The 12,386-nt window shown below is 38.7% G+C and overlaps 1 protein-coding gene across 2 annotated transcripts in view; it reads right to left on the reverse strand.

Moving 5' to 3' along the window:
- The window catches only part of PLCG2 (phospholipase C gamma 2), a 55,406-nt gene that overhangs the window by 26,895 nt on the left and 16,125 nt on the right, over positions 1–12,386 (reverse strand). For both annotated transcript variants that reach the window (XM_074550808.1, XM_074550809.1), the window contains exons 4-12: positions 9,756–9,849; positions 8,573–8,620; positions 6,140–6,224; positions 5,348–5,431; positions 3,944–3,987; positions 2,751–2,823; positions 1,766–1,867; positions 1,494–1,612; positions 493–578 (exon numbers count right to left, since the gene is read on the reverse strand). In XM_074550808.1, coding sequence (XP_074406909.1) covers positions 493–578; positions 1,494–1,612; positions 1,766–1,867; positions 2,751–2,823; positions 3,944–3,987; positions 5,348–5,431; positions 6,140–6,224; positions 8,573–8,620; positions 9,756–9,849 — 735 coding nt within the window. The remainder of the gene's footprint in view (positions 1–492; positions 579–1,493; positions 1,613–1,765; positions 1,868–2,750; positions 2,824–3,943; positions 3,988–5,347; positions 5,432–6,139; positions 6,225–8,572; positions 8,621–9,755; positions 9,850–12,386) is intronic.

Here is a 12,386-nt window from a genome sequence, read left to right on the forward strand (position 1 = left end):
GAAATTGAAGTGAAAATTCTCAATAAGGAACACAATAAGTACAGTGCTGCAGACACATACACAATTGCTGGAGAACAAAGACATTAACTGATTTACAAGCAAGTTAAACAGGATGACAAAAGGCACAACATCACAAAAATCTCTGTGTATTAGGCTTGTCTGTATTACAATGAAGGTAAATAAACTATACAAGTACTCCAGCTTAAATCCTAAGCTTTCATATGGATTCAGGATTTAATTTTTGGTGTAAAGTGAGAGGAGATTTAGGAAGACTCTCTTAAAACTGCCTGGGAACAAGAATCAGAGGAAGTGAACAAGGCATTGGTGAGAAATAAGAAAAACAATTTAGGAATCAGTGATTTTTGTATGACTAACTTCAAATTCAGAAAGCAAACAGTTCTTGATTTCAGTTCTTTTTTCTTTCTTGGTAAACAGGGGAAACTACTTGTACAGACCAAATGTTACAAACCACTCCACAAGCTCTTTACTCACACTCAATACATCGACATCCCATCCTGAGGCACCTGATGTAAGCTTCTGTGGAGGATTCACTGCGAAGCTGGTCTCCTGTCAGGTACCTAAGGAGCAAAAGGAAATGTTAAAAAAGAGAGGCAGTCAATTTCAACCAGTTCTCACTCACCCACTGGGTGATATTTTGCCTCCTCTTATGGACAATGTATGTTGATTTGTTTTGGTTTTTCTGATTCTGATGGAAGAAACAGACTTCGCTGAACCTGATGCTCTCAGGTTTTTGAACAGACCAAACTATAGCAGGTTAAAGGCTCAATCTAAATAGCAACCAACCTGACATCCTTCTGGAGAGCAAATCATGAGCTTTGAAACCCACCTAAACCTCATTATGCTAATGCATGAGCATGTGGGAGGTATTTAGAGTAATATCACCCCTTATACTTCAAAATACACCTGCATGCTATATCTATATCCACTTTATTGCATTCCCTGCATTATTTTATTTGTTCATCTCTCCTCCCTCTCTTTACACCTTGTTTTCCACTACAGTGCCAGATGAGCAAATCCCCTTCATTTGAAGACAGTACAAACTCATCATCACATACTCTGTACAATTAATGAATTTTGACGTGAGCTCAGTGAGACTGTTGGTGCTTGGAAAAAAAGGAAGCCCCTTCAGTAACTTAAATTCTTGAAAGCAGAGAGGCTTTCAGAACAGTTTCAACTCAATACTTTATGTTTTTTACCAGGACTGAATATTACTAGTGTCATATTCAAAACTAAGATAAACCAGTTTAATCCACAGGACTTGCATTTTCTGGAACCTGAGTTATATCTCAAAACCTCTAAGATCTTATGAGAAGGGGAAAAAAGAGTCACAGAAACTCCATTTGTCACATTTAGACCACATTGTAGGAAGGTTTCACACATCCACACAGCACATTTCTGGCATAATTTACTGTCTCTCTCACATTGCTACATTTTTTGAACTGGGATAGACAATGGGACTTCTGGTAACTTACGTGTTATGAGAGGAGGAAATCCAGTAGTGGGACAAAGGATTATTCATGTCCTGCACATCTATTGAATCATATTTCTCATCCCAAATACTGTTTTCTTTTGCAAATAGGTAAGCGAGGAACTACAAAACAAAGAGACTGAATTTAAACATTTTTACCCTATGAAAATTAAAGAAACCCAGCAATGCAGCAAGAGGGGACTACAAGTCCTGGCACCCAGTGAAAATTCTGTGAAAGAAGTCTATGAGAACTACTACAAAGCACCATTATCTCACCTCATCAACAAAGAGGAAAGGTTCAGCAGTTTCTCTCATAGTGTCATCAATAAACTTTGTCATTCGTTCTCGGACTTTACTGAGATCCTGTGCCCAAGATTCCTTCAGATAATTGCAATACAGTAAAAAAAAAACAACTTTAGAAGTGGTGTTATTCAGTACAAAAATCAAACAAGGAACAGAGAGATCTACAGAGAGAGACACACTAAGTACATAGGTGCATTGACAGGGAAAAAAGCTGGCCTCCTTGGACATGCCTTAACTATAATCTCTTTCATTTCTAAGTGCCTTAAATAACAGTGCCTTAGAAAACATCCTTTGAAAACAGTGAAATTGGGAGAAAAAGAAAGTAGCAAGCTTACACAGGAAGTGTAGGTCTCATTTTTCAATCACTTTTGCAAACCTGGAGCTCAGCAGTGCCTACCAAATACTGCACCATTTTTTCACATGGAGTCTGTGCTAAATAACATTACAGGAATCCACGAAGACACATTTCCAATCCCTGCCTTTATCCTTATCTGCTTGCTGGCACGGGACATCCAACTGGCTCCATTCAATAGGAAATTACCTCTGACTGCAATGCAGGCAGGCAGCAATGTGAGAGCTGCAAAAATGGGGCCACGGCCAAGGCATCACCCCAGTGCTCCTCTGGTGACAGCAGGGACCAGACCAGGCATTCATCTCCGACTGCAAGCAGCATTTATTTCTAACCTTGTCTGTTTATCTACATGACTAAATGGAGGCTTGTTAAAACCTTATTTACTTTGTCCTCCCTCTTGTCCTCTGGTGCACGTTCAGAAGCTTTATATAGATGAAAAATAATAGTTCTTGTGGACTTTAATGGAGAAGGAGAAATCTTTCCAAGGCCCAGTATTACAGTGGCATCAATCATATTCTATGACTCCTCACATTTCTTTTTAATGAGCACAGAATTCTGTGATACAGCCCCAAGAAAAAGAGTTCAGTATTTCTGTAACCTCCCCACCTGCTGCTCGTGTAGCAGGAATCTCTGGAAGTCATGGAGGTGAACTGCTGAAGCATCTGGACGGTCAGTATTTCTTTAAAAAAAAAGAAAGGGAAAATGAAGCTAAAGAAATAAGAGAGGTTAATCAGATGTTACAGCAGAAGATTACATGGGTTTGTATCTTAGATTTACAGTATAAAGGTGCTGCCACCAGCAAGAGACTTTTTGTAAATTCAATGGGATTTAGAGGAGGCTTTTATCATCCAATTACTTATTTTGAGCCTCCTGGATTCCTGATGTACTTTTGAGAGGGATTCATTGGGAAAAGCACCAAATCTGTAGCCATTGCTTTGTAGCAAATGAGCTGCATTAACTTGACCAGGGTTTTGGTAAGTTTAGTTGAGGTACAGGCAAAAGCTTCTTTTAAATTATCACAGAGCCACACTTCACAGTAATTCCTTTTATGTAATATTTAGATGAACTACTGTGATAGACCTAAATCTTCTGAAAAAGGGACAAGGTGCAGCTGCACCAAGGAAAAGTGATATCACTGATGTGCCTTCTGTAAGTCACAAAAAACAGCAGCATCCTGTACCAGGAAGGTGCTTACAAATCTGTGCTTTTAAGCAGCCTCACAGTTTAATTATTACATGACCCAGAGTTAAGGAAATACTCAGTATACTCAGAGCAAATTTTACAGTTACTTCCTTAATCTGTTAGTGTCATATTCAAAACTAAGATAAACCAGTTTAATCCACAGTCAATGGGTCAGCAATGCCTGGCACCTTCCTCATGCTGTACACATCTTACTTGAACTTTCAAGTCCATCAAGTGGAAGATGCAGAAACCATTACTATCAGCATTCAGCTCAGCTCTAAGCAAAGCCTGTGCACCACACCACTCTCCAGACTGAAGCAAAACTTTCTGCATCAAATTGTCCTTCTATAGCTCTGTTCAGCTCTTTATAAAATCAGAGGACAGGCAACTTCAGTCCATACCATTTTTGTAGGCAGAAAGTAAAAAGCAATCACCAGGGCTTACTTGCAACGTAAGTTCACCTTTCTGAATGCAAAAACGTTCATGATTTCTTTTGACTTACTAAAATATTAGAACAAAAAATAAAATTTAAAAAAAAGTGAGGTAATATAAAAACAATCCTGCAACACTACAACCATATGAAAATGTGGAAAAATAATAGAAATGAAAAGTCTCACCCAAGAATGAAAACAGAGGAATCCTTTTTGAATTCATCAAGAATCTTAAAACAAACAAAAAACAAACAAACAAAAAAATCAAACATAAAAAAAGGGAAAAAACATAAAGAATATCCAATTTCCTATCTAAGTCCACCTAATAATGGCGATTGGTTTGGAAAGGGGAAATAAATGCCTATCTGCTCTAGAGCAGTTGCACACAAGTCGGCAAGACACATTTTTAATTAAATACATAAGAAAAACCATACTGCCAAGGCTGGCAACTGCACTTCAGGCCTTTCAATGTGAACACAATTCTCATACAAAATACTTGCTTTGACAAAGCACAAGCAGTCAAATTTCTGGGGAGCTTTTACTGTTTGATACCACAGAAAAACTGGAATTAAGTATCATTCATCACATTTATTCAAGTGAATATAAAACCTAAATTGTTTCTAGCTTGGCACAGCATCGTTAGAGATTTCAGGAAACTTATCAAGTGACCCAAAGCACTTGTAAGCAAATTGAGAAATTTCTTTGCAATGATTCACACAGGGCAATAACAGGAGCTTAAAGAAGTCAGAGAGGCTCCTTGCTGTGTGTTTTACTCTTCAGCTTTCTGCTCAGGCTAATTAACAGGACTTTCATGGCCAAAACTAAAATCCTGCCAGTTAATCTAGGGGTTTTATCACTTCACCATGATTTCAGCATCACTTTTAAACAGCACAAGCTGTATTGCCAGAAAATCAGCATTGACTTTGACTATCTAAGCTTCTACTTTAGCATCTGCAAAATTAAAGTTGAATCCACAATAAGCACATAGTGAAGAAAGACATTCATGCAAGTAATTTCAAATTATGTGTTTTCACACAGTTTTAAAGGGTTCCTAACTTTCAGAGTCACTAAAAGTATGCAGTTTCCACCAGCTTCATGAATCTGTACAGCAAATACAAGGAAACAGTCAGGCAGTTGCCCACTTGAATTAGCTAAAATGTAATTCCACAGCATTTATGCCTCCCAAGGACTGTCTCATGCATGTCCTCTAATGGACTTGCTGCTGCTAATCTGGAATATGGAATTGCTCCTACCAGTAAAAAATACCAGCCAAACCTAATGAAAAGACATTCTGAACAAACTCACGAAAGCATCCTGAACAAACTCACAAAATTAGTTCCCCCTAAAAACCCACCAATGTCTGTGCCTGTCTTTACTACCAACACCCAAGAAGCATCATGAATGACTTGTTCATCTCCTTAGGCCAATTGCTAACAGTGATTGTTATCTACACATCAAGTACAGCACTCATTCTTTTTCTGGTACAAGAACAAGGAAAAAAGAAAATCAGTAACAAACAAAAAGATAACCAGCTCTGACTACTCTGATGCAGCAGTTGAACAGCATGAAGACAATTTATTAAAAGCTTACCAATTTCTGTTGTTCAAACATGATTTTCTTGTAGAACAAATGAAATTGTTCAAAAGTAAGCTCTTCCTTGTGAGCACCTATTTCCTACAACAGAAAGTAGCACACAGTGAATTTAGAATTCCTTGAACTGCCCCTTGCACAATGAACAAGTTACTCTTACTCCAGTTGGCATTCTCTGTTCTACTCCAGCTTGAATTTTTAAATTTATTTATGTTTTTAAGAATACAAACAAGAAAACAGATGTTGGTTTATGACATGGTGTTCCTAGCCCCCATCTTTGGCCTTGCATTTTGCACCCTCACTCCACTTCCATAACCAAGAGAGAAGAAGAGCATCATTTAGTCATTGTGAGCTGGGCCAGCAGAAGCAAGAATGTCTGCTTTAAGGGTGGAGAACTGGAAAGCAGGAAAGGGTGGGGATATTCAAGGTTCCTGTAGGAACGGAATGACCTTCAAAAGTTATTAATATTGGCATTAGTTGGAGAGAAGAGGTTATTAGTTAATAATATTGAAAAAAAATTATTATTAAATTCATGTAGAAAAAAGAAAAAATACTTTTCTATGTACTTGCTCAGTACTGGAGCTCAAAAGCCAATGTTGGCTTTGGGGACCACACAATGAAAAGAAGGAACATTTATATCTGTATTTTCTTATACCCTCAGATATAGGCAAAGCCAAGCTGACAGATTAATCACTGTACATTATATAAATCAAAAAAAAAGGAAGTGTCCTAAAAAGAAACATCAACACTTATCAGATACTACCAAACACATTTGAGTAATCAGGTAATTACCGCAAATTTATCCTTCAAGTACTTCATGCTGCTCACTTTGAAGTTTACTTGGGGAAGGACAGTTTTCAGCTCTCTAAGACTGATACTGGGGGAAAAAGAGGAAAAAAAAAAGGATAGCAAAATCACCACAATGTGTTGTGTCTAGACAGCTACTCATATATTTTTATCTACACAAAAATGTGACTATTGAAACATTTTGTGTGGAGTTCATCTCACATACCTGTAAACTGATATAAACTTAACAGCTACATGGAAGCAAGGTAGACATGGAGAAACAGGCATTTCAAGTAATTTGGAATTAAAATAACTATGTTTCATAGATATGTATCTCTGTCTCAGCAATAATCAGATCTAGATAATCAGCTCAAATGTAGATGTTTATACCTGGTCAGATGAACACCAGCCTTTCTTTCACTGAAATTGGATTACAGGCACAGAAAACATCAAGCAAAGGCTGTACTGAACAGATGAGCACAAACAGAGAATAAAAAACCCCAATTTTCAATACCATTTTAACCTTTTTCTCTGGATGTTATTCAGTCTGGTAACGCTGATTTGCAGCAGCAAGACTCTTCCCTTCTGCAACATCTGAACATGATCTCATTCTTCTCTCCCAACCAAGTCTTCCCTTCCAGTTCCATTTACACAGATCTGCTAGCTCCTTTCACAGAGTTCCAGAATGCCCAATGATATCCCAGTAACACTTCAAAAACAAAAGTTTTCCGGATAACAGCAAGGCAGCACAGGTACAAGACCTCTAAAGCCCACAAAATATTAAAGCAATGCCAACAACATCCAACAAAACAAGACTGAGGGACTCTGCCTTGGCCTACAGGACAATTCAGGAGCCATTAAACCTCTGCAAACACAAGGTCAGAACAGAGTTGCTTGAAAGCAACAAAACCAATCAGCACGTAGATGAAAGTAACAGCTCCATTCCACATTGTCCATTCCAGCAGCTACCCTGTGATATTCTCATCTCCATTGTGCAAGAGGGAAAGAGGCAAAGCAAGAAGGAACTAAGCCAAATTCCATGCCCAAGCCAGATTAGAACTCAGGAAATTCCTGGCTTTCCGCCTTGTCGCCAGACTCTGGGGAAAAAACCACTATTAGGAGCAAGAAGGAGCACTCCATTTGTACACTAAACACCAAGCACAAGCCATTTCCTCTGGCCAGACAAGGGCAAGAGAAAACAAAGAGCTGGGACTTCATTACCACTGGAAAAAAATCAACCTGTGGAACAGGACTTGCTTGGTAGCCTTACAATTAACCTTCCTAAAAACCACAGCTCTGAACACAACAGACCTCAGTCCAAACTCCTATCCTGAATTTTTCTAAAAGCATGAATCATCTAGGAAGAGAAGTGCAAGTCTTCTTGATCCCAACCGAGCTGCCTTGTAGCAATAAAACAATCCTAAAGCAACAAATGAAACCTCTTCAGCAGACACCTACTGTCAGCCCCAGCTGCTCCATCCTAACATTTGCTTTTGCTGTGTGAACCCAACAGCACACCCCCATTGCAGGGTTAGCTCTGAAAATGCATCGGGGTAAAGTCAATGTCCAGTAGAGGATGGGACTGTGGCCAGCTGGGGAAACACAGCTGTGAAATGGGGTCTCAGCTCAGCCTGCACTGTGCCACAGGCTGTCTGCACTAAGGTGTGATTTCCTGCAATACCACAGCCTCAGCCACACGGTGAAACACCTCACTGCAGTTTGCTTTTGGGAAAAGCTGTACACAACAGGGAAAGCATGAGCTTTTCTACACTGATTTGTACTTAATAATAAAATGCATGTTTCAGACAAAGAGAAAAAACAGTGAAACGATAACACAGAAGGGAGGAAAAGTTAACATTCTTCTCAGTTACTCTCACACGATTTCTGGCAACTCTAAGGAGAGGTGTGCAGCTGAATTCATTTTTTAAAATGTCTCCTTTGTGTGTAAAAGCTACAAAGCCACATCACAGATGGACCTGAAAGGAGCTACTGAAACCCAAACACATGAAGCCACACATCACACTGGGAGCTAGAGCCCCTGGGTTCTTGAGAAGCACCAGGTCAGAGGTGATTGTCTGGCTTTGGTCCATCCAAATACAAGGCAGAGACATGCCCATGGCCAGGCAGTTGCCAGCCAAACTGAATTCCTAAAATAACACCTTGCTCATTCTGGCAAAGTAATTCTAGGTTAAAATTTAAAATACTTAGCTGTCATCATTTGTTTCCTCGTTATACCATGAAAATAAACCTGAGGGAATGCTATGAACACATTGTATTTAGCAAAAGGCAAAACTCAAGTTGCTAAAGCAAAGGCAAATGCCATTTTCAGGGATCTCATACTCCACATTTTGCACAATGAATTCTTTATTTCTTTTCATTCCATGTTAGAATCTGCAACAAAAAGTCACTGAAAGTCTGAAAAAAGACAGAATTTCTTACCTATTTTTTCTAGTTTGATCAACAGAATAGATCTGCTTTCTCAGCCAGCTTGTAGAAGAGGGAGAAAAAAGAATCATACAATTATAAAGAATATACAGCCAATGAAATTTCAAAATCTATAGACAAAACTCAATAGAAATACTTAAAGGTCTTACGATTCATCTCTTTTAGCAAAGCAAAAACATTACCAGTGCAGCATTCAAGGATCCAGCCAGTTTTTTTTACCACATTTGTAAACATGTACTTTGCTGCATTTTACAGTCACATAAACAACACAGGAAGGGGAAGGGTGGGCAGGACAGAAAAGAATGAGTAACCAGAAGCTGTAAAAAAGTAAGAGGATAAAGTGAGCCAAAACTTCAGCTAATCTAAACTGGAGTAACTCCATACAGTCAATGATTTCTGCCAGATTTATCTTTGAGCTGTTGGCTCAAGTATCTGTTAGATGCGTAAAAATTAAAAACTAGAGGGAAGGGAGAGGGTTTTAAGGAATTTTAAAGAAAATCCTCATTACAGTGCATGTCAGTTTTAGATGCACAGTAAAATATTTTTAGTTGCACCAATAGTAAATAAATACATATGCAATTTTTATCTAAAAGATGACTGCACTGCTAAGCTGATCTTGAGCCTCAACAGGAATTGTTCTTGTTTGACAACACCAGTGTCAAGGGCACAGTTTGGTCAGGGAGCAAGCAAGGGCAGAGCATTTCCTCACTAACAGCAGTGATGGAAAGCAATGGGGTATGGAGACATTACTGAAAATACTGAAATTCTGAAACTTTGTCCACAGAACTGGCAATCCGAGCCTGAGCAGTTTCACACACAACATGCTCCAAAGGACAAAGGTGCAGTTTCACCTTCATATGGCTGATTTTTGAATTTTCCAAGAAGCCAACACACAAACACCAGCTGTTCTTGTGACCTCATGAAGAGATTTTGTTTTGGGTGCACAGAACAAGGTGAATGGCAAGTTCACATTACTGTATGAAGCAGAATGTGACTCCAGAGCACCTATGTAGCAAAACAGACATTGAGAATTTCCACATGAGGTTTCAGTGTCCTACACTAACTGGAAAGTGTTCTTAGTGTAATTGGCAAGCACCAGTTGCTGAACCTTAAAAATTTCATTCAGATTTTCCTCTTTCAATTCCCAGTCTCAGGAAGTGAAAATATGCCCACATACCTCTCTGTGATTGCAGGTGTGGGAGCACTCATGACCTCTTGATACAAGATATTCAAGCCACACAACCATTTATCAGTATCATCTTTAGAGTCAGCTGAAAAAAGTTATATGCTATGGTAAACATCAAAGCAAAATCAACACAAAACCAAGACATAACTTGTTTAGATAAACCCTAGTATACAAAGTTGCTGATAACCTTCCTCTTCAATAAATCTCATTGCATAGCTTCATGTTGCTACTAATAAAGCTAATAAAAAACAGCATAAATTGGGGTTAGGTAAGCTCTGACAAAAAATACTTCCTTTTAGAAGGCTTTTATCAGAGGAGGAAAGTTTCAATACTTCAGCAAAAACACTATAAAACTACTGCTGAGCTCCTGTGGTAACACAAGCAAAATTCATTCTCTTATCTTCTGTCTCCAAAGTGGCAAAAGCCCAGAACCCAGATCAGAGCAACTTGAAGGACACAGACAAAAGAACTCAGTGCTGCTATGGAATAAGGCTGGTTCATTATATTCCCAGCAACCTACAACAAAATTACAATATACTGGCTTTTGACATAATCACCTTCTATTTATCTTAACCATGCCTTTCAACACAGATTGTTCCAGACTAAATTTTGGCAAGACAAACAGTAAGGGAGCAATGTACAAAATTGGTGTCGTGTATATAACACATTTTAATACAAGTCAAAAAAAGGTCTAAAATTCCTTATGTGGCCTAGCTAGAAGCCAGGCACATCTTCTTCCCTGCCCTGCAAATTAGTATATCACTGCTTTGTTTTGTTTAAAATTTAGATTGCCTTTCCAATTCCCAAACCAGAAGAGTCCTCATCATTTATCATTATTTCATTTGGTAATTCTTCAGCCCAACAGAAGGAAGATGAGGAACTGCTTGCTGGGCACAGCTTTCCCTGGGAAATACCAGCTAAGCTGCAATAACCTCGCATGAGATGTGATTGTTACAGCCCTCAGCTGGGCAAAGTCCATTTGATTTAGCAGGCTGGCTCTGAATTTGCATGAAGGCATTCTTCAATTAAACCAGCTCTGAAAAATTATTTTCACTCAGGAGCTGAAATCTTTTATCAGCTTTCAAAGCAAACAAGTTTCTCAAAAGGTGAAGATTACATTTTATTTAAACATACTTGCAAACAATGCTTTATACCCCAAGGATGAAGCTGGAGCCCAGCCTCAGCTCCCCATTGAAATGTTTTTCAATTAGTTACAATTTTGGAAAGAACACCCACCACCACTGCCAAACCAATTCTTCTCCCAAGACAATTCTGCCCCTTATGACAGCCACCATTCCCCTCAAGGAACAATTCTTTTATATTGTTTTAAGGAACCACCACAAAGCCCTTCAGCAAGGAAAAGGATTTCCCCCTGAACTGAAAGTTATGTTGTTCTGCAGCTCAGCATTACAGCAACAGCTCATGGTACCAAGTGTTTTCAAAGCATTGGCAGAGGCCAGGTTTGAGAACTGCCATGGGGAGGGACTGGAGGGGCTGTCAGAGGAAATCAAGCTGAACTCCCTGGCACAGCTGCACGCAAGTACAGCCATTTACTCACAATTTCCACAGACTCCAGTCAACAATGGTAAAACTTATTTAAAAACCTCTAAGAAAGGATTAGTCTTTCATTTCAAAAGCATCTGACTGCAAAAAACTTGTATTGCAGTACTGCAATTTAGTATTGCAATTCTAGTACTTGCAATCTAGTACTGCAAAATAAGAAATTCATCCCATAGATAATTAAAAACAAAAGCTGTCAGTATTTAAATACTTACAAAGCACTCCCCTTTTGTCACATTAAGATTTTGCAATTAAGTTAAAGATTTAAATGGAGAAGCATGTTCATGCTCAGGACAGAGAGAACTACAACTCCAAATAAATCGTCTGTATGGTTCTAGACCAAGGACCCACTACAAACCTTTTAGAAAATAAATCTCTTAGTAAATTCCACTAGTTGGAAATTGTATTCAGCCTCTACTGTAAAATCTTTGGTCTCTTTAATTTCAAAATCTTTAGGTTTGTAACCCTGGATAATGTTGCCTGTAATAAAAAGTGTTCCAACCCTTTCTATAGATACAGGGTACAAATTCCCTTTGTTTCACAAGATCTCTTAATTTAAATTTATCACTTTCCAATTTTATTTGTGGTCTCCTAGTACTTATTTAGAAGAGGTTTAGTATTATTAGGTGACATGCACACAAATAGCCCAGACTAAAACTTCATTTTTCCAAATTAGTCTTCAATTGCCCATAGATGATAGGAAAATTTCTGTGATACAGCTGTTTATGGCTACTACATCCAAAATCATTTTGGCCAGACCAGAAGTGTTAGGACAATATTCTGGCCACACTGAATAGCTGTCCTTAAAGAGGGCAACGTTGCCTCTGCCATCAGTGCTGAAAACCTTACTGGAGTTATTTTACCTTGCTAGAAAAATCAGAAATGACACTTGCATGACGCACCACTGGGAAGTGAAACATTCCAAGTGCAGCAGGTCACAGACAAGAAGGGCTGAGTAAAAGGTCTGGCTCCAGATTTTAAGCATCTGGTGCACTCCTGAACTGCAGAAGTTAAAACCACAGTATTCTGTGCATTCCTGTTCCATCAATGTGTTTGACTTGT

Source organism: Zonotrichia albicollis, chromosome 13 (assembly GCF_047830755.1).
Source record: "Zonotrichia albicollis isolate bZonAlb1 chromosome 13, bZonAlb1.hap1, whole genome shotgun sequence".
In the NCBI taxonomy this organism is placed as follows: domain Eukaryota; kingdom Metazoa; phylum Chordata; class Aves; order Passeriformes; family Passerellidae; genus Zonotrichia; species Zonotrichia albicollis.